The sequence below is a fragment of the Equus caballus genome, chromosome 5, assembly GCF_041296265.1.
Source record: "Equus caballus isolate H_3958 breed thoroughbred chromosome 5, TB-T2T, whole genome shotgun sequence".
Taxonomy (NCBI): domain Eukaryota; kingdom Metazoa; phylum Chordata; class Mammalia; order Perissodactyla; family Equidae; genus Equus; species Equus caballus.
The window spans coordinates 100,534,810-100,555,727 of NC_091688.1; the positions used below are offsets into that span (position 1 = coordinate 100,534,810).

General features: G+C 37.0%; 1 protein-coding gene across 8 annotated transcripts in view; it reads right to left on the bottom strand.

The window, feature by feature from the left end:
- Positions 1-1,840: 1,840 nt before the first annotated feature.
- LEPR (leptin receptor) overlaps positions 1,841-20,918 on the bottom strand; it is a 73,780-nt gene continuing 54,702 nt past the window's right edge. For 5 of the 8 annotated variants that reach the window (XM_023641934.2, XM_070268889.1, XM_023641933.2 and 2 more), the window contains exons 16-20: positions 19,342-19,524; positions 17,830-17,925; positions 16,332-16,437; positions 15,348-15,423; positions 3,468-5,748 (exon numbers count right to left, since the gene is read on the bottom strand). In XM_023641934.2, the coding sequence (XP_023497702.1) occupies positions 5,731-5,748; positions 15,348-15,423; positions 16,332-16,437; positions 17,830-17,925; positions 19,342-19,524 (479 nt within the window). In that variant the 3' untranslated portion in view covers positions 3,468-5,730. Of the gene's footprint in view, positions 2,696-3,467; positions 5,749-15,347; positions 15,424-16,331; positions 16,945-17,829; positions 17,926-19,341; positions 19,525-20,918 lie in introns of those variants that run through there. The other 3 variants (XM_070268892.1, XM_023641936.2, XM_070268893.1) reach the window with 2 other exon arrangements.

The following is a 20,918-nucleotide window of genomic DNA, read 5'->3' on the forward strand; positions in this document are numbered from 1 at the left end:
AAGAATTGGCCACAAAAACCCTATGACTAGCAGTGGGGCATTGTCTGATAGAGCGCTGGAAGGTGAGAGGATGGTGCAAAAAGACTGGGCAGGGTGCCGTTCCACGGCCCACAGGGTCACTATGAGTCAGAATCCACTCGCCGGCACTAACAACAGCAAAAGGCTTTCATACCACACTAATTATTCAGTGAGAGGATCATCAGTTGAGTATGTGAGATCCTAGGACATCTCAACAAGACTTACTATGTGAAACAGCTTTATGGATTTCTAAGGGGCAAATGATCATGAAGTGTGAAAAAATATCTATCAGCTGAGGTCTGAGATCTTCGTCCTTGTTTAGGACTACTCATTTCACATGGCCACGACTGGGGTAGAGATGGTCTGGAGGACCTTATTTAACGTAACAGCAACATCGGCAGGATCCTCTCTGGATCTAAGCATGAAACTGGCGATGTTTAGCACCCCACAGGCATATTTCTGAGGACGAAAGTATTTCTTCTAATGATACTGATAATCTTCAAATTCTGACTTCTTGCCATTCAACATCTGTCTGTGCAGGTTTCCTAGTTTGTTGCCCAACATGCTTTCAGTTTTTTTTTGCCATACCAAAAGCTGAAATAAACAATAAACTTTAAAGTCTTTAAAGACAAAGATAACATCTGTGTAATTCTCACTTAATTTTCATCCAGCATTATATTTCTGCTTAATAAATGTTTTTTGATTTCATGTCAGTTGTTTTTGTTTTATGAATGGCAATGTAAGGTATAGGTTAAAAACATAATCACTACCATTAAAAAGATCTGGATTTAAATCTGAATTCTGGTTCTATCTTCCACTAACTCTGTGACTTAGTAGTAAACGTCTCATACGATTATTTTAATAATTAATTGAGTTAAAGTATGGAAAGCATTAGCACAGTAGCTGGTTTATACAGAGAGAGAATGCTCAGTACATGAGGGAAAAAAATAGTGCACATGCCAGCGGGAATGAAGGAAGACAGTGATTCCAGAGTGATGTACGGTGACATCTGGCAACCATTCGAAAGTGAGCATTTCAGCATCTTTTACAGAGAAGAGTTAAGACAGACATACAGATATTATGTTTTCAAAAGTGCTGTTTTGTCATCAAAACACTGGTTGTGGGTATTGCCATTCTAATCAGTGGTTTCATTCTAAGCTACATTTCTTAGATTTGCTGTGTAAAGATTGGCTTATTTTTCACTCTTCTCAAGCATATCCTGCTCTACACCAGGGCTCAATCCTCTATTTATCTGGAACATTGAGTGGAGTGCCTACCACAGAGTAAATGCCCAAGGCAAGTTTGTTGTATTGAAAAATCTTCAAGTCACAATAGCAGCATAAAATACAAACAGACCACATACTTTAAAAATGCACAAAGATGCCTATTAGGTATAAATGTGTGTGTGTGTGTAAAACTAAGACAACTCAAGGTAAAACAACCACACCCTTGAAACAACAGTTACATCTCACAAGTGTTAGTGTGAAGTCTTCTTTCAGATGTAGGTGTAATTCAGAAGATTAACTTTCTCTACACAGGTCTAATATTCACAGAAGATATCTGGTGGACTTATTTCTGGCTAGAAACAAGCCATTGGAGACCTTCCCACTGTAGCTTGTTAAGAGAATCATTAACAGAGTCAGTCTACCTTGCCAGGCTCATGAGGGCTTTGACACATTTTTGTCTATATTACAGAGTGAGGACAAACAGATACCATGAATTTTGAAACAATCACTTTCAAATTTGACTCTGAGAGTTTTCTTTCCTCTCCCTAATCCACAACATGGTGGACTATATTACACTTCATATGATTCACTATACAGAAATCTGAGATGTTTCTTGAGTGAAATTAGACAGTTAGGTCACACATCTTGTTTTCCATTATCTTCTGAGTCTGAGTGGAACAAGTCTGAAATTGAGGCATGTAAGATACAAAAGTCTTCTGACCAGAAGTTCCTAAGTTGAAGTTATTTTCTACAAGGTGTGAGCAACTGTCCTGGAGGATTCTGATGTCGGTGAATAAACAGGGGGCTGGGAATGGGCACGACACTCTTGACTCATCAGTCAAAAACACGACACTCTCTCTTTTTTTGATTGAGGTGACCCCTAAATAATAGATAGATCTTTCATCATTATTTTCTTCAGGGAAATTTTCCTCAAGTTTCAAAAATTCATCCAATCCTTCTGAGAAAGGAAGAGGTGGTGAAATTATATTGGGATGCTGATCTGATAACATAAAAAATGCCTGGGTTTCTATCTCCCATGAACTATTAGAGAAAGAATCCTTTGATAGAGAATTCTTGCTAGAGAAGCATTTGCTGACTGAGCTATTTACAAGCCCTTGCTCTGCATCACCTTCACTTGATTTAGAGTTGCCAACCAGGGTAGCGTATTTAACAGAGGGCTGTCTCCTGTTCTCATCCTCACAGCTTATCTCTGTGCTTTCAGCCTCAGAGAAGTTAGTGCTAGTGCGTCGGTCACTACAACAAACAGAACCCTTTTCAAGATCTCGAGTTGTCAAAAGTAGAGAGACCATAGTTGGTGGAACCATCTTGTCTTTATTTTTCCATGACGTATCAATACTGATATCTTCTGAAATGGTTTCAGGTTCCAAAAGAAGAGGACCAAAAGTCACTGATTCTGTATGCTTGATAAAAAGATGCTCAAACGTTTCTGGCTAAAAGAAAAGACACATTTTAATGCTCAATTGTATTATTATTATTATTTTTTGCTTCACTATGACATGCTTCCAGAAATGGAAATGTGAAAGGTTACTACTAAAGGGCATAAGTCAACCGCAAATTAACTAGTTTTAGACTGCGACAGATATATCAAAACCCATAAGGGAGAGGCAGTATGAGAGAATGCTGAAAAGTGGGACGAGATGGATCTAGGTTTGAGGGGTTCTACTTCTAGGACCATGGACAAGTACATTAACCTCTCTGTCCTTCCATTTCTTCATCTGTAAAAATACGTTCAGTACTTACTTCATGGCACTGTGGCAAGGAATAAATGGTCTGAAAGTGCTTAGCTCTCCATGAAGATTGGTTATTGTGTTTGGAAAGTGCTATCTTCTGAAAATTCCTAATATCGTATAGCAAATTAGATTTATATAAACCAAAAATTTAAACACTAAACTTAAAAAGTAAATTGAAATAAAATGAGCAAAACAGCTTGCCCAAAGATAGTTAAATAACTACTCCATGATATTAGATACGATAGGAAGGTAAAATATTTGTGACTGACTGTTAAGAACTTATCTGCCTTACACCATACAGAAAATCTGTTTGAGACCATCTGAAAATAAGAACTCAGAATACCTATTTGTTGAAAACCATGAAGGTGAAAAAGATGATCACAGACTTTTAAATTCCTATTCCTTACAAATAACGTTATACAAAAATATACACTATGGGACATGTGGAATGAAGACAAAGACACAAAACAAATGCACATCATATTTTTTATAAGAATGGTGGTTACATCACAACAAAAAATCCTGCCAAGCAGCCACACATCAAGAATCCGTGTGCAAAAGGCTCAACTCTTACAATGTAAACATATTGAAAAATAAATGCAAAATAAAGAATACTATGGATACATCACATTCAAAAATTAACATAACTAAATGAAGTGCTGCAGACAACATGTGCAATTTTGTACATCATACATATAATGGAACTTTTGAGCTTTATAAATTTTAAACTAAAAGAATGAATTCAGGCTTATTGCCTGAAATAACGATATACCCAACAATTCTTCATAATGGCAAATATATTCCATATAAAAACATACTTCATTTAGCATAGCTTTGAGCTCTTAAGTGAAATATACTGGTGATTATAACCATAAAAGAATAAATATACCAAACACTAAATACAGTAATAATGGAATGGACTTATACAGACATTAAAATACTGCACAGTGACAAATATCGTCTTCACATAACCATTTCTGCTACTCTATGAACATCATACATGAGGAGAAAACTGTTTCTGTGCCTATTTTCTTTCTGATAGATATGGATAATTAGGTTTATGATGTGGTTCCTCATTTTGTTTTTTTCTTAGAGTCACTACTATATATATACTGAATTTCTTAAAATTTAAATGAACTTATAAATGAAGATCACCAAATAAAGGAATTATGTGCTATCAATCTGAAAACAAAACATTCACACACAGCTCATAGCATGCAATTAGGCTCACACATGTTCTTCTAATGATGTGTTTGACATATTTCACAATCTCTAAAACTTCATAATTGGAACTAATTATTGTTACCAAATATTTTACATGTCTTCAAATGCATTCAGATGGAAGATTTCACTAATAATTAATAGGAAATCACATTCCCATATGTCACTGAAATATAGTTGATCAGTGGGTCACAAACCTTTATTAAAATTATATTCATTAAAAAATCTTTTCAATCACCAAATGCATCTAATTTTTCAACATTTTAGAACAGCCTGAGCACATATTAAATATGTATTCAGCTGGTAGGAATTAAAGAATATCCTTTCATAATTTCACACTTAGATTTTACATGCCAATGACATCTGTTAATAGTCAACTGAGGCAGAAAAGGACATACTCTTCCTAATTCTTAGTGTTATTTTTTTTACATTCAAACAAAACAACGAATGACATCTAAATATGAGTGATCCCTATACAGCCTAAATTTGAATATTATTTGGGTTCATCAAACAGATGCTTTGGTTTAGTTTGAAGGTGAGCAACCTAGCACACTCAGTATGCGAAAGGCATAGAAATAGCAGGTGGTATTTTTTCAGGAAAAACAGTCCCGTCTCCACCATGAGCAATCTGTGAAAGTTCCAGAGAGTCCCCCTTTTTGCCTCACTGCCCACTTCCCTGCCCGCCAGAAGCCTTGGGTGTTTCAGTGCAAATCAGTTTAGGCAAGAGTTTTACAAGGGGCTGAACTGGAGGCTGATGTGCTTTTCTGAGCTGGGCAATCTGACCTGGGTATGTCAGGTCATCCTGATAGGAACTGTAACTGCCACTGGCCCGTGACCAGCACAAATCGTAACTTCTGCCTTTCTTTGAACTGAAATGGAAGTTAGCACTTAAGCCATTTTCATGGCTTTCAAAAACTGAAATTTCCAGATTGACCCAAGTTAGATATACATAAAAGCTACAAGACATTAAAAAGAATGCCAAAATGGGCCGGTTTATAGACTGAAATGTCTACAAAAGAAAGGAAAATGGAAAAATTTGGATACAAAAATATAAACTGAATACTTTCACTTCACTCTGTAACTAGAATCATTGTATTTGCAAAGCTATGTGGGAGAAGTGGCAGTTTCACCTAGCTTTAGCATTACTGTATATTTGATGATACCTAACAGATATGTGGTAACAGCAACAGTCATAATTTTTTAATGTTTTATGACCTGACGAATGATAACTCAAAAGCCAGATCTCATGGATATAACTTTTTAAACTTTAGGTGGCCTGAAAAGTAATCATACATCCACACTGAATTAGACTCAGACCTATATCTTGACCCCAAGTTTACCCATCTATTTTAAGTTCCAAATCAACACAATCCACCATATTTTAGTTCTCAGTAGTTCAACCAAAATTTGTTTATATTTTCTCCCCTTCTTCAAAATGTAAAAATCTTCCAATACTCTCTAGAATGTTGGTAAGTTGGTAGATTGGGTTCATCTGTAGTGATCATGATTAGACTTCAAAGAATGTCCACTCTCTGTTTAGATAAAATAAAACAAAATAAGAAAGCAAAATAAAAAATCACTCAGAAGGCAAAAGATAAAAGATTTCCAAAACATTTCCTGTCAGGCATGGCTTCTGGACTATAAATTCTTGTGTTATATTAAAGTAATACATCTTTTTAGGAAAGCGTAAAATTTGGAATTAAGGTGGCCTCTTCCACTTGCTTAATGCATGACTTTAATACCACACTCTAAAGAAGAGCGAAGAGCTGGAAAAAGAAAACGGGGTGCAGCGACAACAGCAATATTCCAGAGTTTGGAACAAGAGAGAGTAAAACAATAGAACAGTGAAAACAAAAATCGAGAGACAGAAGAGCTGGAAGAGTGAAGAAGAATAGAATTACAGAAATATTATCATGATTTTTTTAACCTGGAAAAAAGATCTAAGAAATCATATGGTCTGTGTCTCTCCCTTTTTTTTCAGACAAAGCAATTGAGGCTTAAAGTTACACAGCTACTTAGAGCAGAGTGAGGACCCTGACTTATGTCTTTGATTTCCCAATCTTTCTACAACACAATGGAAGATGGAAAGACATCCCAACATGAATAGGCAGGAGAGCATGTTCTTGGTTTTGCTTTTTCTACTTGCTGTGATAGATTTGAGCGGATTAATTCACACTCTCTTCTCATTCCTTATAACCCAAGCCTATATATATAAATATTAAGAAGCAGAAGAAAATAAACAAAACTGCAGCCATATTTTGCAGTTTCGCAGTTAGAACTTCTAGACAGAACTTCTAACTTGAAACTGCCCCAGCCCTTCCACACTTCTGCAAGGCCGTTCTAGAACTTCAGACATGTTCTGCCTCAGATCTGCGGGGTGGTGTTCTGGGGGTCCACGGGTGGCTGAGCGGCCTCTTTGGAGGTCTGGAGCAGGCTGAGGATTCTAGGCTAGTCTTTGAATGACAAGGAAAAGTCCATTCGACTTTAGCTTTAACACTCCTTCAGTAGGCTGGTGAGTGGAGTACACTCTTGTGAAAACTGAGATTAACGTAGACAACAAAGGAGCAGGCTTAAACCAAAAAGAAAAAAAAGAGAAAAGAAATAGAGATGATTTGGATTTAGTGGAAAAAAATAATAGATTAGGTAAAAATAATAAACAAAAAGGTTAAAACACCCAAATTAGTTAATGCAGTCTCTTAACCTCTGTGAAATTTAGTTAGAAGAAAGGCAAGGCCACTGAGTCACTATGATACATTTTCCCACAAGAATTCCACCTTTGTTTAAGAGACTGATTTTTATTTATATATTTTTAAAAAAATTTTTTTGAGATTCTGACTTTTAAAGTATCAAGAGAAATGGTGCAGAGGAGTGTGCTGTTCAGGACGGCAGATTGAGCATGTGTGTTTCTCTCTCAACTCTGTAGAGACTGTGTTAGAATGAAAGTACATGAATAAACCAAATATACACCCACAACAGAGAAGATCATCCGGGAAGGCTAAGAGGGAATGAAATTTTGAATTCATTTCTAAAAGATGGAAAACAACTGGAAGAGTATAGACCAAAGAAGATGAGCAAAGGCAGCTGCAGAGCAAAACATCTCCAGAGTGGGCTGCAGCTGAAGAGAAAGCCAGTTTGCTCAGTTGAATCCAGTGGAGATGGTGGGTGAAGAAATGGCAGATAAAAACACAGCAGGAAATGAGATCTGAGGCTGCAAACTGGAAGCTCCGTATATGGAATGGGGCTCTTCTACCTCTCTGCTGCACACGCAAGAGCCTTCATATAATACCCTCCACGCCCAAATTGAGGTTCCGTCCTCAAAAGCAACTGAGGACATCTGGGGAGGAACCGAGCAGCCGTGGGGATGAGAGTCTGTGAGCCCTGTCTACCCATCCAGGGCAACAATCCCTGCCTACATGGCCTGGGCTCGCAGTCAGCCTGTCTACTGTTTCATTCTTAAACACGAAAGGGAAACAAAGGATTACCAGATATTTGGGGAAATTCTAAGATGAAAAGGAACAGCTGAGATAAACAAGAGGAAAACATATTCCTAGCAGAAACAGAGAATTCAGGGAATAGAAGAAAAGAGAATTTTTAAAACAAAAAAGCAACAATCCTCTAATTGGTATTTCTAGTAAGATTTAATAAAATATTACACACATAAGACCAGACCAGAATACTCTGAAAAAGAATACTTGGAAATTTACAAACATAATAGTAAGTGAAAGTTGGACAGAAGCACTGGAAGAATAGGGTATGGCAGGGGCTCCAATGTAAAACAAAAAGTCAAAAAAACAGGACAGAGTAGGGAAGAGATAAGAAATTTAGAAGATCTATGCAGAGGGTGCAACATCCAATGAATACAGATTCTAAACAGACAGGACTAAAGAAACAAGAGGAGAGGAAATTACCAAAATAATTTCTTAGAGTTGACAGGAGACATGGAATCGAAAGTGCCTTCAAATGATGACCAAGTTAAATGACAAAGAACCTCCCTAGACCCATCACTGAAATTTTAGGACATCAAAAATGGGGAGAATATTTTAAAAGCGAGAAATTTGCAAGTACCCCGTGAGGTGTAAAAATCAAACTGGCATCTGACTTCTCAGAAGCAATACTGCATGCTAGCGAGATGAGAAGCCAGGAATTGTTTCCAAGTTCTACTGGAAAGGCTTGTTCAACCTAGAAATTGATACTCCACCAAACGATCAATCAAGGAAGGCACAATAAAGAGAATTTCAGGCATGCAGAGCCTGACCTCTCACACAACATTTCTTAGGAGGTTACTTAAGGATTTAGTTAAGAAAGAGGATAAAAAGGAATCTAGGAAACAGCATTCACCACATACGGGAAAACTCAAAGTGATGGCTTGCGGCAATTTTAGACAAGCCCTAATCCAGATTGAAGTAGGAGGGTAGAGGGTTTCTGGAGAGAATGCACTGCCAAAAGGTCTCCGTGAAGAAGCTTATGTAATAGCAGCACACAGAAGGGTAAAAAATAATTTAAAAGAAGAATTAGAAGCTCCAAAGAAACAAACCCAAAAAAACCACGTAAAAAGGAAGCCAACTGAAATTTGTCACAACTTTGGTCAACAAGTAGAATGCTTCTAATATATATTTTTTCAAAATTCTCCTGTGACATTGGAACCACCAAGAAGCGGAAGCACATTATATTACTTGGCTCTACAAGGAACAATATGCACATGCTCATAACAACGTAAATGCAGTTTAGTGGTTTTCTATTTTTTAAAATGGGCCCATACACAAATTATAGCATAGAGCGTGTTATCAACCCTGACTTAAGTAAAAGTGTAAAGTTATAGTTTACAGAGACAGGGAAGTGGAGGGAGAAATGGAGGGAAGGGTAAGAGCGCTAATGTCCTTATTATACTAAAAAAAAAAAAAAGACAGAGGGAGGGGAGCTCCAAGAAATCACCTCTATTTGATGGAACAAGCAATGACACTTAAGAAGTTTCTGAGGTTGCAGAGGTGATTACTCAAGGAATTGAAAAAAGTAACAAAACATCATGTGTTGGAAGCACAGGGAAGGGAGAAGGGAGGAAACGTGTGGGTAGGAAGAAATACCATTCCAGCCAGAAATCAATAGATATGTCCACACTTCATAGTGACAGAAGCATTTTAATTTTAAAAATCTAAAGGTGAGTTGCCAGAAAAATTAAAAGCAAAGCAGTTAAAAGTCATGGCATTCAAGAGCAAGACTAGGGGCAGGGAGGAGTGGAGGAGGAGAGCACACTTTCCAATCAACGTTCTTCCCTAAGATTTCATTACTAAACAACATACATAGTCAGATGGTAATTCAAAAACTTCTTTTCTTAATAATGGGAAACATCAAGGCATATATCCCCAGAGAACTGAGACACATACACAACCATGTTTCCTGCAGTATTGTTTGTAATAAATAGAAAAAAGTTCCAAACAACTAAAATATCCATCAGGAGGGGAATGTACATATGAATTGTGGCATATTCATAGGGTGGAATACTGCAGACCAGTCCAAACGGGTGAACCAGATCAACTATATTAACATGGAGACATCTCAGAAAACAATGCCGAGAAAAAAATAATTTTTGAATGATAGGGAAGGTATACATTAACATTAACAGTAACCAAAAGTATTACTGTTCATCAGTCCTGGATATATACACATGCAGGTCTAGGAAAGCACAGAAGCACAGACCAGACGAACACATCCTGCATTCTTGAGACGGGGAGCCGCTAGGCAGGGAAGGAGGGCCCACACGGTGAGGGGGCAAGAGGGACAGACTTGATCTGTAATTTTTATTGACAAAAAAATATGAGGCAAAAACGAAAAAATGTTAAGATTGTGTTAGTACATAGGTGTTTTTATATTATTCTACTTTTATGTATTGATATTGTCTTTATACTGTCTTTAAAGCGTAAAGGAAGTGAAGCATACCGGAGAAAGAAGATCAAGGGGAAATTATACTGGGAGGATGATTTTTAATGACATATGGTATCATCCTACTCTTATTAGCAATGTCTGACATACTGTAGTTTTAAACAAATGTTTTGTTTTGACTTTTCCTTTAGAAGATCTCAAAATACTAGCCTTTTTTGCATTTTTGATTTGCATATTTACAAGGTTAGTAAGAATTTGGATTTATTATGCACCAAAGGGGTGGAGAAGGATGTCTTCTCCATATAAATCAGGTTGGATGTCTAGGAATTACAGGTATAAATTACTTTCATAAAAACCAATGTTCAAAAAAATCTGAATTTGGAGAACAAATTAAATGAAATACTTTATATAAAAAGTATTACCTCCTTTAAAAAATATGTACTTGAATAGTTTTTAAAAACAATGTGCTCCCACGGTCCGTTTGCTATGCAATGAATTGTGGGGTTTGTTTTTTCCCTTTGGTTTAGAATTGGATAGACCACATTTTGCTGATGCAGTCATCATTTGATGGACATTTGAGTTGTTTCCACGTTTTGGCTATTATGAATAATGCTGCCATGAACATTCATATAAAAGCTTCTGTGTGTGTATATGATTTCATTTTTCCTGGATATATACCTAGAAGTGGAATTTTAGGATCAAATGGAATTCTATGTTTAACTGTTGAAGAACTCCCAGACTATTTTCGAAAAGGCTGCACCGTTTTGTACTCCCACTGGCAGTGTCTGAGAGTTCCCATTTCGGCACATTCTCGCCAACACTTACTATCTGTCTTTTTGATTATAGCCATCCTAGCTAGTGTAAAGTGGTATGTTGTGGGGTTTTTTTTTTCATTTCTCTAATGGCTAATGATATTGAGCATGTTTTTATTTGCTTATTGGCCATTTGTGTATCTTCTTGGAGAAATGTCTATTCAGATCCTTTGCCCATTTTTTAATTTTGTTAAAATATACATAACATAAAATCGGCCATTTCAATTATACTGAAGTGTACAATTTAGTGACATTAACTACATTAAGCAGTACACTGTTAATATGGAATTGATGGCAAAGGTATCAGTTTGAGTCAGATGGACCCGGGCTTGAATCGAGGTTTTTACATGTACAGGTTAGATGATTGAAACAAACTACTGAACTACTCTGAGCCTCAGTTTCATCATCAGAAAGTATAAGCTGGGCCAGCCCTGGTGGCCTGGTGGTTAAGTTTAGCGCTCTCCACTTTGGTAGCCCAGGTTCAGTTCCTGGGCATAAACCTACACCACTCATCTGTTAGCCACCATGCTGTGGCAGCAGCTCTCATAAAAAAGAAAAAAAGAGGAAGACTGGCAATGAATATTGGCTCAGGGCAAATGAAAGAAAAAAAGAGAGAAGGAAAGAGAGAGAGAAAGAGACAAAGAGAGAAAATATAAGGCTATTAGGCCTATGAGAAAATTAAATAAAATAGTATGAATGCGAAAGCAGAGAGCAGATAGTAAATTTGCTTGGCACTCTTTAGTAATATCATGTGAATTATACTGTATTACTTTTCCCTAAAACAGTAAATTTTAGTTACTTAGGAGATTAAAGCAGAATGTGAGATGAAAGAAAGTTACTGAACTTTAGAAGATCTTTACCATTAGTAAAATTGTTGAAATTATATTTTTCTGCACACTTCAAAGATTCCCATTATATTTCAAAAACTGATTTATTCCTAATTGTGTTGTCTGTGTACTTGGCAAGCCCTCGTAATAAACTAAGCATCTTGCAGGCTAGTTATGCTTAAAGAATATCTTATGAGATTATAAAGTCAAATATTTGCAAAGCAAAATAGTTGTCTTACAAATAAGGTTATTCACTCCCACTAGAGGTATCTTAAAAATTCTATACACTTCTTTAATTTACCAGAACCCGGGGGCATTCGGTGATTTTGAGTCTACTGGTCTATAACGTCTGGCGGATGACCTGCTGTGGCATAATGGTCATCTTCAGAGCGTGTATGTGAGACAGTGGGGTGGCACCAGTCTACACACATTCACTGAGTCAACCGACATCCGCCGTGTCGGGCATTTTCTAGAAAAGGGAAAAATCATTTGGGGTAGGTTCAAGTGCATTTTGCTGAGGTGGGCCTGATCGTTTCCCTTCCCTGGTAAACACTTAGAAACCGTTTTCCCGGTAGTTCATGGGGGAGATTTCAGAACTTAATACCTTGAAGAGAGAGTGTTTTAGCTTCTCTTGAAGAGGCAGTAAAATGGTTATTCCCTGCATTAATATATACTTAAATAGTGAAGGCTTTAAAATTTTATTTAGATAAGTATTTAGATTTTTTTGACAAAAACTCTCATACTAAAGGCAAACCCCTCATATTTATGAAAAAAATCTCTTCCTTACTCTCTCTTCTAATCTCCCGATTTTCACTTTGTGAATGTGCTAAGATCCTTCCTACCACAGGGCTTTGTACTTGCAGGGACCCCCGCCCAGCTCTACCTTCCACCGCAGAACCTCAGTAAAGAGTATTCATCTTCTAGATCTTAGCTCAGATGACGCCTTCCTGTCTTCACCTGCTCACCCCCACCCCACACACTAAGCTCTTAGAACACTGGGTGCCTTGCTTTTACAACATGTAGCTTACAATTATTACATATTATATAATATATAACAATATTATTATATATTATATTTTATTATTATTTATTTCCATTTTAAGTTGCTTAATGCTTAGCTTCCCCACTAGGCTGCACACTTCAGGAGTTTCTGTTCTTCTGATCATTATAACCCCAGGGCCTGGCATAGTGGCGGCACAGGATGGGGATTCCATAGATAGTCCTTGAAAGAATGGATGAAATGAATGAATGAATGAATTTTAAAATGAATAAACTACTTTGGAGAGTGAAAAGAAGACAAGTTCTTTCTAGTCTGCTTCTCACTCAGCCACTCCTCTAAGACTTCACTGTCTCATTTCCTAGATAGTAAGGAGAATTTCCTAAAAATTTGTTTTCAAAGAGCCTAGCAACATCCTAGACTGGCTTGCTGGACTTACTCATACTCACTATGTGCTTGTTGAACAAATGAATGAGTGACGAAAAATATAGTTGAAATATCACTATAACTACAATAATGTTACTGTCTGAATTCATAATGGAAGAGAAAAGAGAGGAATGAATATTTTACTAATTGAAAAAGATCAGCAGCTCTGTTTTAATGAAAGGAGACTCCCTGGCTTCTAGTGAGCAATGCAGAGCTGAGGAGTGCACAGGCGGGCCGGTTCAGACTCAGGCAAAGTGAAGTTTCTATGAGGAGAATGATCCTACGTAAAAGGTAAAACGACACTGCTGCCTGCTCCGAAGATGCAACAGTGTCTCTTCTGCTGAGGGATTACAATTTAAGCTTTTGCATTGTTGTGTCTACAGTAGTACATGCCTGCCCATTCACTCATTGATAAGCTATAGAACAGTGCTTTTCCTAACTCAAATCATAGACCATCAGTATGAGAAATCAATTTAGTGGGTTGCAATCAGTATTTTTTTTTTATGAAATAAAATTTTTAAACAGAGAGCACTGCAAATAGTAAAACTGTTCCGAGCATCTTTTGTTTCAGTTTTACATGTCTATGTCCGTGCATGTACCAGGTTGCGAGGTAACATGTATTTCTCGCTGTGGGTCATGGTCAGAAAAAAAAAAAAGAAAGCCACTGCTGTAGAGAACAAACAGGCTCCAAAGTCAGAGAAACGGGTAAGCTAATCCTGGCTCTAAAACAAGCTACCTAACCACTATGAGCTTCAGTTTTTTCTTCTGTAAAATGAGATAATAATACATATCCCACAGGGAACTGAAAGAACAATAATGTAAACTATGTGAATACGTAAAATGATGATAACTGATATTTATTGAGGCCTTCCTAAACCACAGGCACCATCTTCTCTAATCCCTAAAACAACCCCATGAGGTAAGTTCTATAAAGCCTCATTTTATAGGAGAGGAAACTGAGACACTGAGAATCGAAGTAAAAATCTTAATGAAGGTAGGAGTACATATCTCAGTGATCCGCACACAGAGAAGTGGACACTGCTATCATGAGTGACCAGCAATTCTTCAATGAATCCCCACTTTAATTCTTTGCATACTGCAGGAGCAGTTCAACAAATATGCGTGATGGGTAAAACCCAGCCCTTGAACTCAGAGCACCTTCACAATAAATTACATACTAAAATGCTCTGGGAACGTTGGGAAAGGGGCAAATTGGGAAATACATCTGTTAAAGGAAGGCTTGAGCAGAGCAGGCCCTCCAGCAAGGTCTCCATTGACATGGGGGTGTCTGGAGAGGTGGGAAGGAACAGTAAAGGCAAGGTCAAGGCCAGGAGACAGAAAAAACTGGATATGAAAGTCGATAAGAGATTGCAGAGAGAAGTCGCTGAGTCTAGCTTACAGGGACCGTACTTCATCTTGTAGCTACAAGGAAACCACTGAAGACTTTTAACAGTGACTAATGATAAAGATGCAACATGAGACTGCATAATAATTTCCATACGATTATTGTTTAAAACATCACGTTGATACTTTAACATGAAAACTGAACTTTATCTTTCCGGTTTTATGAGTGGAAAGCCAACTTTGCTCCAAGGGAAATTATGAGAATTAATAAAACATTCATTAAGCTCTACAGTTTTCTGAGAAATTCTATTATAGACATAGGTACAAATTATTTTATTATAGTTGATTAGTTGTTTCATAAACTACTTTAGCTTGCAAGGAACTATTTAAGTTTTATTATGATAATTTCATTTTTCAAATTGCAGTGTTTGAGGATAGGGTTATTTAACCAGTTTTTGAATTGATGTAAATAATTATGGAGATGATAGATATTAAAAATATTGATTCCAGCCTTTTGCCTAAGGATAATCAATTTATACTAAAAAAGTGTATCCAAATATCCATTCTCCATCAGACTTGACCATTAATATCTTAATATTTATTTTATTATATACTGTGACCCAGAAGAAAGATATGTGTACACTACCTACTGAATTTTGTCTGCCCAGTTTCAAATCCTTGCATCCTGCTATTCTTGAAAATATATAGTAGATTAAACAGACTCATATTACAATGAATTGAATAAAATAAGAACTTTTAAACCTTGAAAATGTTTAAAGCTCTAGAAGGCATATGACATCTAAAACGTAACCTTATATATTTGGGGTTAAGAAAATAGAAAATGGGACCTTCTGAAAATTAAGTCCTTGTGCCCAGGAACAATTCTTGGGGTTTGGAACATCTTCCCAAAACAGCTTTTTCATTCTACAAAGGATACAAGGTGTTAGAATGAGAAGAAAACATTCATATTGAAAACGTTAACAGTTAATGAATGTATAAACTAGAAAATTAATCCCCCAGACCAGCTATGCCTCAGTAGGGTCAGACTCATTTCACATGCTATCACATGAAGATTTCCACCAACGTTCTGTCTACACAAAGTTAATAATCACTACAATGATAAAAATAGCCAACACTTATTGAAAGTTGTGTGCAAGGTGCTGTGCTAAACGCTTTGCATAGGTTTTTCTCAGAGAAAATAAAATATTAAAAATGGTCATCAGGTGAGTTTCAGAAACAATTTCACTTGATATGGGCCCCATCAGCTGCCTGGACTGAAAGATCAGTTCAGACTCTCAAATCTCCTCTCTGCCTTTTTTGCTGGAAGAGGCAAGTTTCTGTAGAGACTCAGCATGTGTGAAACACCATCATTGGTCCAGACCTCCCAGCACGGCGTGATGTGGCACCCACAGAGCATCCAGGAGGTTCAAGGCCAGCACCAAATCAGACAGGCGGGAGCCACACGGTGCTGCTGTTTAAAAAGCAGAGTGCTTACTGCCCATAATGAACTGACTGCTCCAGGCAGCTCTTCAACCACACTGCACAGCTCTGAAAGCCCTTTCTGCCACCTCCAAGAACGTCCTGCCTCGGATTTCCTGTGATATGATTGTTATTCTCTGAATTTAGATACATAAAAAAACTAATTCTTCCAAGAGGTTTATGTCATGCTAGCAAAATGGAATGTGGTGTCCTGAAAACAGGCGTTTTCTTTTTATGACATCTTAATTGTAAACTGGTTACAAATAAAATATGTAGAATACATGAATGTTTCTGATTTGGGTTTTAAATCAAGCTTTAACCATGCTCAAGATTCTTCACACCAAGTACACTACCTTTGATGTGATATTAACAATGTTCCAAGCAATAAGATGGAAGAGGAAATAATTATTGGCACAATTACATATAGACCTGCATCATTCTGGTGTTTTTCAATATCATCTGAAAAAGAAATACAATTCACACAATTCAGAACTTGAGGAAATAACACCTTTCTATATCAAAAATTATAGTAGACTTTTTTTCTGATTTCATCATCAGTCTGATTTCATCATAAATCTGTATTATCTCAAAATAAAAAAGAGGAAGATAACTATAGTTATGATCACATTAATAAAAGTATTACTATTTTGTTCAGAATTATGCTTATTGTAATTTAGCAAAACATTTGTTCAAAATTACTTATTTGTCAGTTCTCTCCATCTGATCACTTTTGGGTTATATGAGTCAAAGTGCCAATTGTGATGATGACCCCGGTTCAGCATCCACTTCTGGAGAAGCCAGCCTACAACACCTGCCAAAATCTATCCTGTTCACACCAGACACATTGACCTCCTTGCTGTTCTCTGAACCACCAAGTCTGCTCACTCCCCAGGGCCTTTGCACTTGCTATCCCTTTGCTGAAATGTTCTTCTCCTTTGTCCTTAGAGGGCTGTACTCGAACATCACCTGCACGAAGAAAAAGACCAACTTTGGCCATCCTAACTAAAGCCCACATTTTATTTTAACTCTATCCCTTCATTTACTTTCATTTTGCTTCATGGCGCTTATTTCTACCTGACATTATCATACACGATTTGTTTATTGTCTGTCACTCCCGTCCGAGTCCTGGAGATCCAGCTCCATGAGGGCAGAGACTATGGTCACAGTTCCATGCCCAGAGCTTGGAACAGTGCTCAGTAGATATTTGCTGAATAATACAGGAATGAATCTCTACAGTTATTGTCATTCTAAAACCAGGTAAAATGTTTCTCTTTTGAAACTTCATTATTGAGGTGCTTGGTTTTGAAGACAATTTGAAAAGTAATAGCAAATTGTTGATACTCCAAGTATGGTAAAATCAATCAGAAATACAAGAAGCCCGGGGAACTTATGTCTATAACTCTCTCTTCAGTTTTACTTTTAGAGGAAAAAATATTTCCTTTAGAAGATTGATCAAAATTTAAAGAGGTATAAGTATATTCCCCAAACATATTTTTTGGGGTAGGTGCATTTCTATGAATTATACAGAAAATTAATATTTTTCCAATTAATCTCTATGATGATGTATTTTATTGCATAGCTGTGTATTTCTCTTTAGTTTGTTCCCATCAACTTTTTACCCAAAATTTTACTTACCAATACCAGAATTCAATACCATGACTAATTATTTCCCCTCTTACTACCCCCACGGGATCACATACCCTTACTGCGGTCACCCCATGACACATCCACATAAGACTCTGGACTCTTCCATGATTCCATCAGAAACAGAATAATCAGATGGCAGCATTACTGCTGACTAAACAGAAAACCACAAATCTGTATAAAAAGAAACTAAAAGAAAACTTTTACCTTGGGTAAAACTGTTGATTATCTTCGGTTTGCCCACTCCTTCCATAAATATTGGGTAAAGACCAATCTGATACTTCTCAATGGGGATAAAATGATCTGAGGAGAAAAACATATTAAAGGGTCTTTCTTACTGAATTAATATAAATGAAATCTATGAAAAAAAATTTTAAGTGACTCTCTTATATTTCCAAACACAGTAATTATTATTTATGAATTGAAACTGATGATTGAAAGTTTCAAAAACAACCCAAGCATTCTAAATTCTCCTAGTAATGACAATAATTTACAAATTTACAAATAATTTTTTTATAAATAATTTTTTTAAACCTTACCCAGAGATAGAAGAATGAAATTTTTCAAATGTAAGTTCCAGTGATAGCCAATTTGTTCAAGCCCAGGGTGTAGGAGTCGTTTTATTTCCCTGTCCAGGGCAATCTACTTCACCTCCTCTCCCGTGTCCCTGAAGCCACCGATATTCCCCTTTCATGGGAACTCAGCTTACTTAGTTTCCCCATTCAAGGCAGCTGGGAGACTAAAGTCTTGTGAAATCCTATGCAGAGAAGATGGGGGTGGGACCAGGAGTCCCCTAGCAATATCCAGGGTCTGGACCCATGGAGCACGACCATGTCCATAGCAAAGCTCAAAATGAATCTATCAGTGATCTATCATCTCACCAATGCAAATAATATATAAATATTATTCCACAAGAGATAAATCTCTTTGAAGCCTAAATTCTATACGCACATGCTTTAAAGAAAAACACAGAGGGTTATGAACTGAACTTAGTTCTCTATCAATTATTTGTTTCTATTTACCCTGATGCTAAATTCTAGGTCTTCGGAATGAAGGAAAAGTCTGAGTCTTTGGGGATGATATTTCCTAGTAAGATCATGGCAGTCCTTAGCTTCCCTCCTTAAACCTTCCCAGACATGGAGATGCTGTATTGTGCACTTTGACTTTGTACTTTAATCACCTCCTGGGGCGAGTGGGCTATTTCCAGGAGTTTATGCTGGTCCTCGATCCTCAGACCGTCAGCCTGGCACTCCCCCTCATTGCTACTGGCATTATAAGTTGGTACACAGTTTGGGAAAACAACTTGGCAGCAGATATCAAAAGCCATTTAAAAAAATGGTTTAAAAAAAAGGTCAAGTTGGAAGCAACACAAATGTTCTCAAAAAAATAGTTTAAGTAGATTTTGGAATAAAATGTTGTATCATTAAAAATGATGGTTAAAGGATTGGAGAAAAATAGAAACATAATGTTGATACATCAAAGAAATAAATCAGAAGAAAAGTGGGAGATGATAGGATTACAACTGTGTAAAATATTTATATGGAAAAGGATCAAATGAACTAGAAGTAAGCGTTTGTGGTCAGGTGATAAAATTATGTATAGATGGTAGTACCATCTATATTTTTGAAGTTTTCATGAATTGGCTGTGTTATTTGAATTAATAATCTGTAGCATCATACGAATCCATAAGAGAGATTTATTAAAGGACGGTAAACTTACCATGGATATAATACTTCTTGACAGATGAAGGGACTCTAAGCCATTTGATGTCGCCATCTTCAGTGAGAATTTTCCACTCAATAATGAAAGACACCAGGTTGTAATCACCGGCTGCTAGCGTCCAGGAAAGAATCACACAGCTGCTGTTTAACGGATAAGCGCGGAGTGACTCCACGGCATTGACTGAGGGGAAAAGAGGAAATTTATTTGTAAATTCAAAATTAATGAAAATCTCCTAATACCCTGGAGGAACACAGAACTACTGGCAAAAGGGAGAAGGAAGAGAAGGCAGACATTTACATAAATAAATATAATGCACGGCGATTATTTTTGTATTAGAAGGGTCACATAAGCAGAGAGATGTGGGAATATACGCTGTTGAAGAGAAAGAAGATTCTACCTAAAATCTGCAAAAGGGATTTGGGGATATAGTCAGAAAGGTGTTCTCCACTGGAATACTGCACAGCCTGGAAATCATCCCGTCTAATTCCCTGCAGACTTCTCTCCTGCGGACGGAGTCATGCTTTCAAAGCACCAAGCTGATCATTTTAACACCTTCTGCACAGAGTCCCGCTGAACAGCCTCCAGTGGATTTCCACACGTGAGGATGAAACTCCTGTCATGTCTACAAGGCCCCGTGGGCCAAGCGTCAGCCTACCTCTGCCTTTCAGGATTTTGCACACCGGAGCCACCCCAGTTTTCCTTCACACTCTCCTGTGCCATAAGGACTTTTGGTCAGATCGTCCCTCTCTCAGGAGCCAATGCTCTGCCCCCCACCTTCTGGGGAAGTTTAATTCCTATACCGCTTCCTCAAGAAAGCTTCTCTGACCCTCAATACCAGGTAAGCTTCTTATTTTCTTTTCCTTTATAAAATTACATTTGTTTCCTGAGAACTTATCTCGATTTGTAAATGGGTGTTCACTTTACTATTATCCGATTAATGTCTGTCTCACCTACTGGACTCCATGAACGCTGAGACCATTCGAGTTTTTCTTATGTTGAAATTCCCAGGACCTAGCACAGTGCAGCAGTCAATAAATATTTCTAGAACAGAAACACTGAAAATATTTTCAATGTAAACATTGTGCTAGGTGCTGTGGAACTCACATGAAGGTTACACTGTACGTACAAAAGTAATAATATAAGGCAGGATATAAAATATCTTAAGAAAGGTGGAAAACACTGAGACTTAAAGAAAGAATAGGACATATCCAATAAAGGCAAGAAGCAAAGACTTCAGGGAGGAGGCCACATTTGGAAAGGCCTTTATAGATTGGCAGAGGTGTAGGAAATTCTAATTTTCCATTAAAAAATTATACTTTGAATATTTAATCCAGATTAGAAACTTCTATTGAAGGTGGTTTTCAGTTTGCTAATTAATCAAATATATCAAAATTAACGAGAGTTCATCACTCATATTATATGAAGTACAGGGCCATATTCAAGTCTGAGCAATTATTTGCATCCATATAATACCTCATACTATTACATATATATGTAGTATACCTAACACACACACATACACATTTATTTTTACATATTTGATATATATATATATACACACACGTATGTGTGTG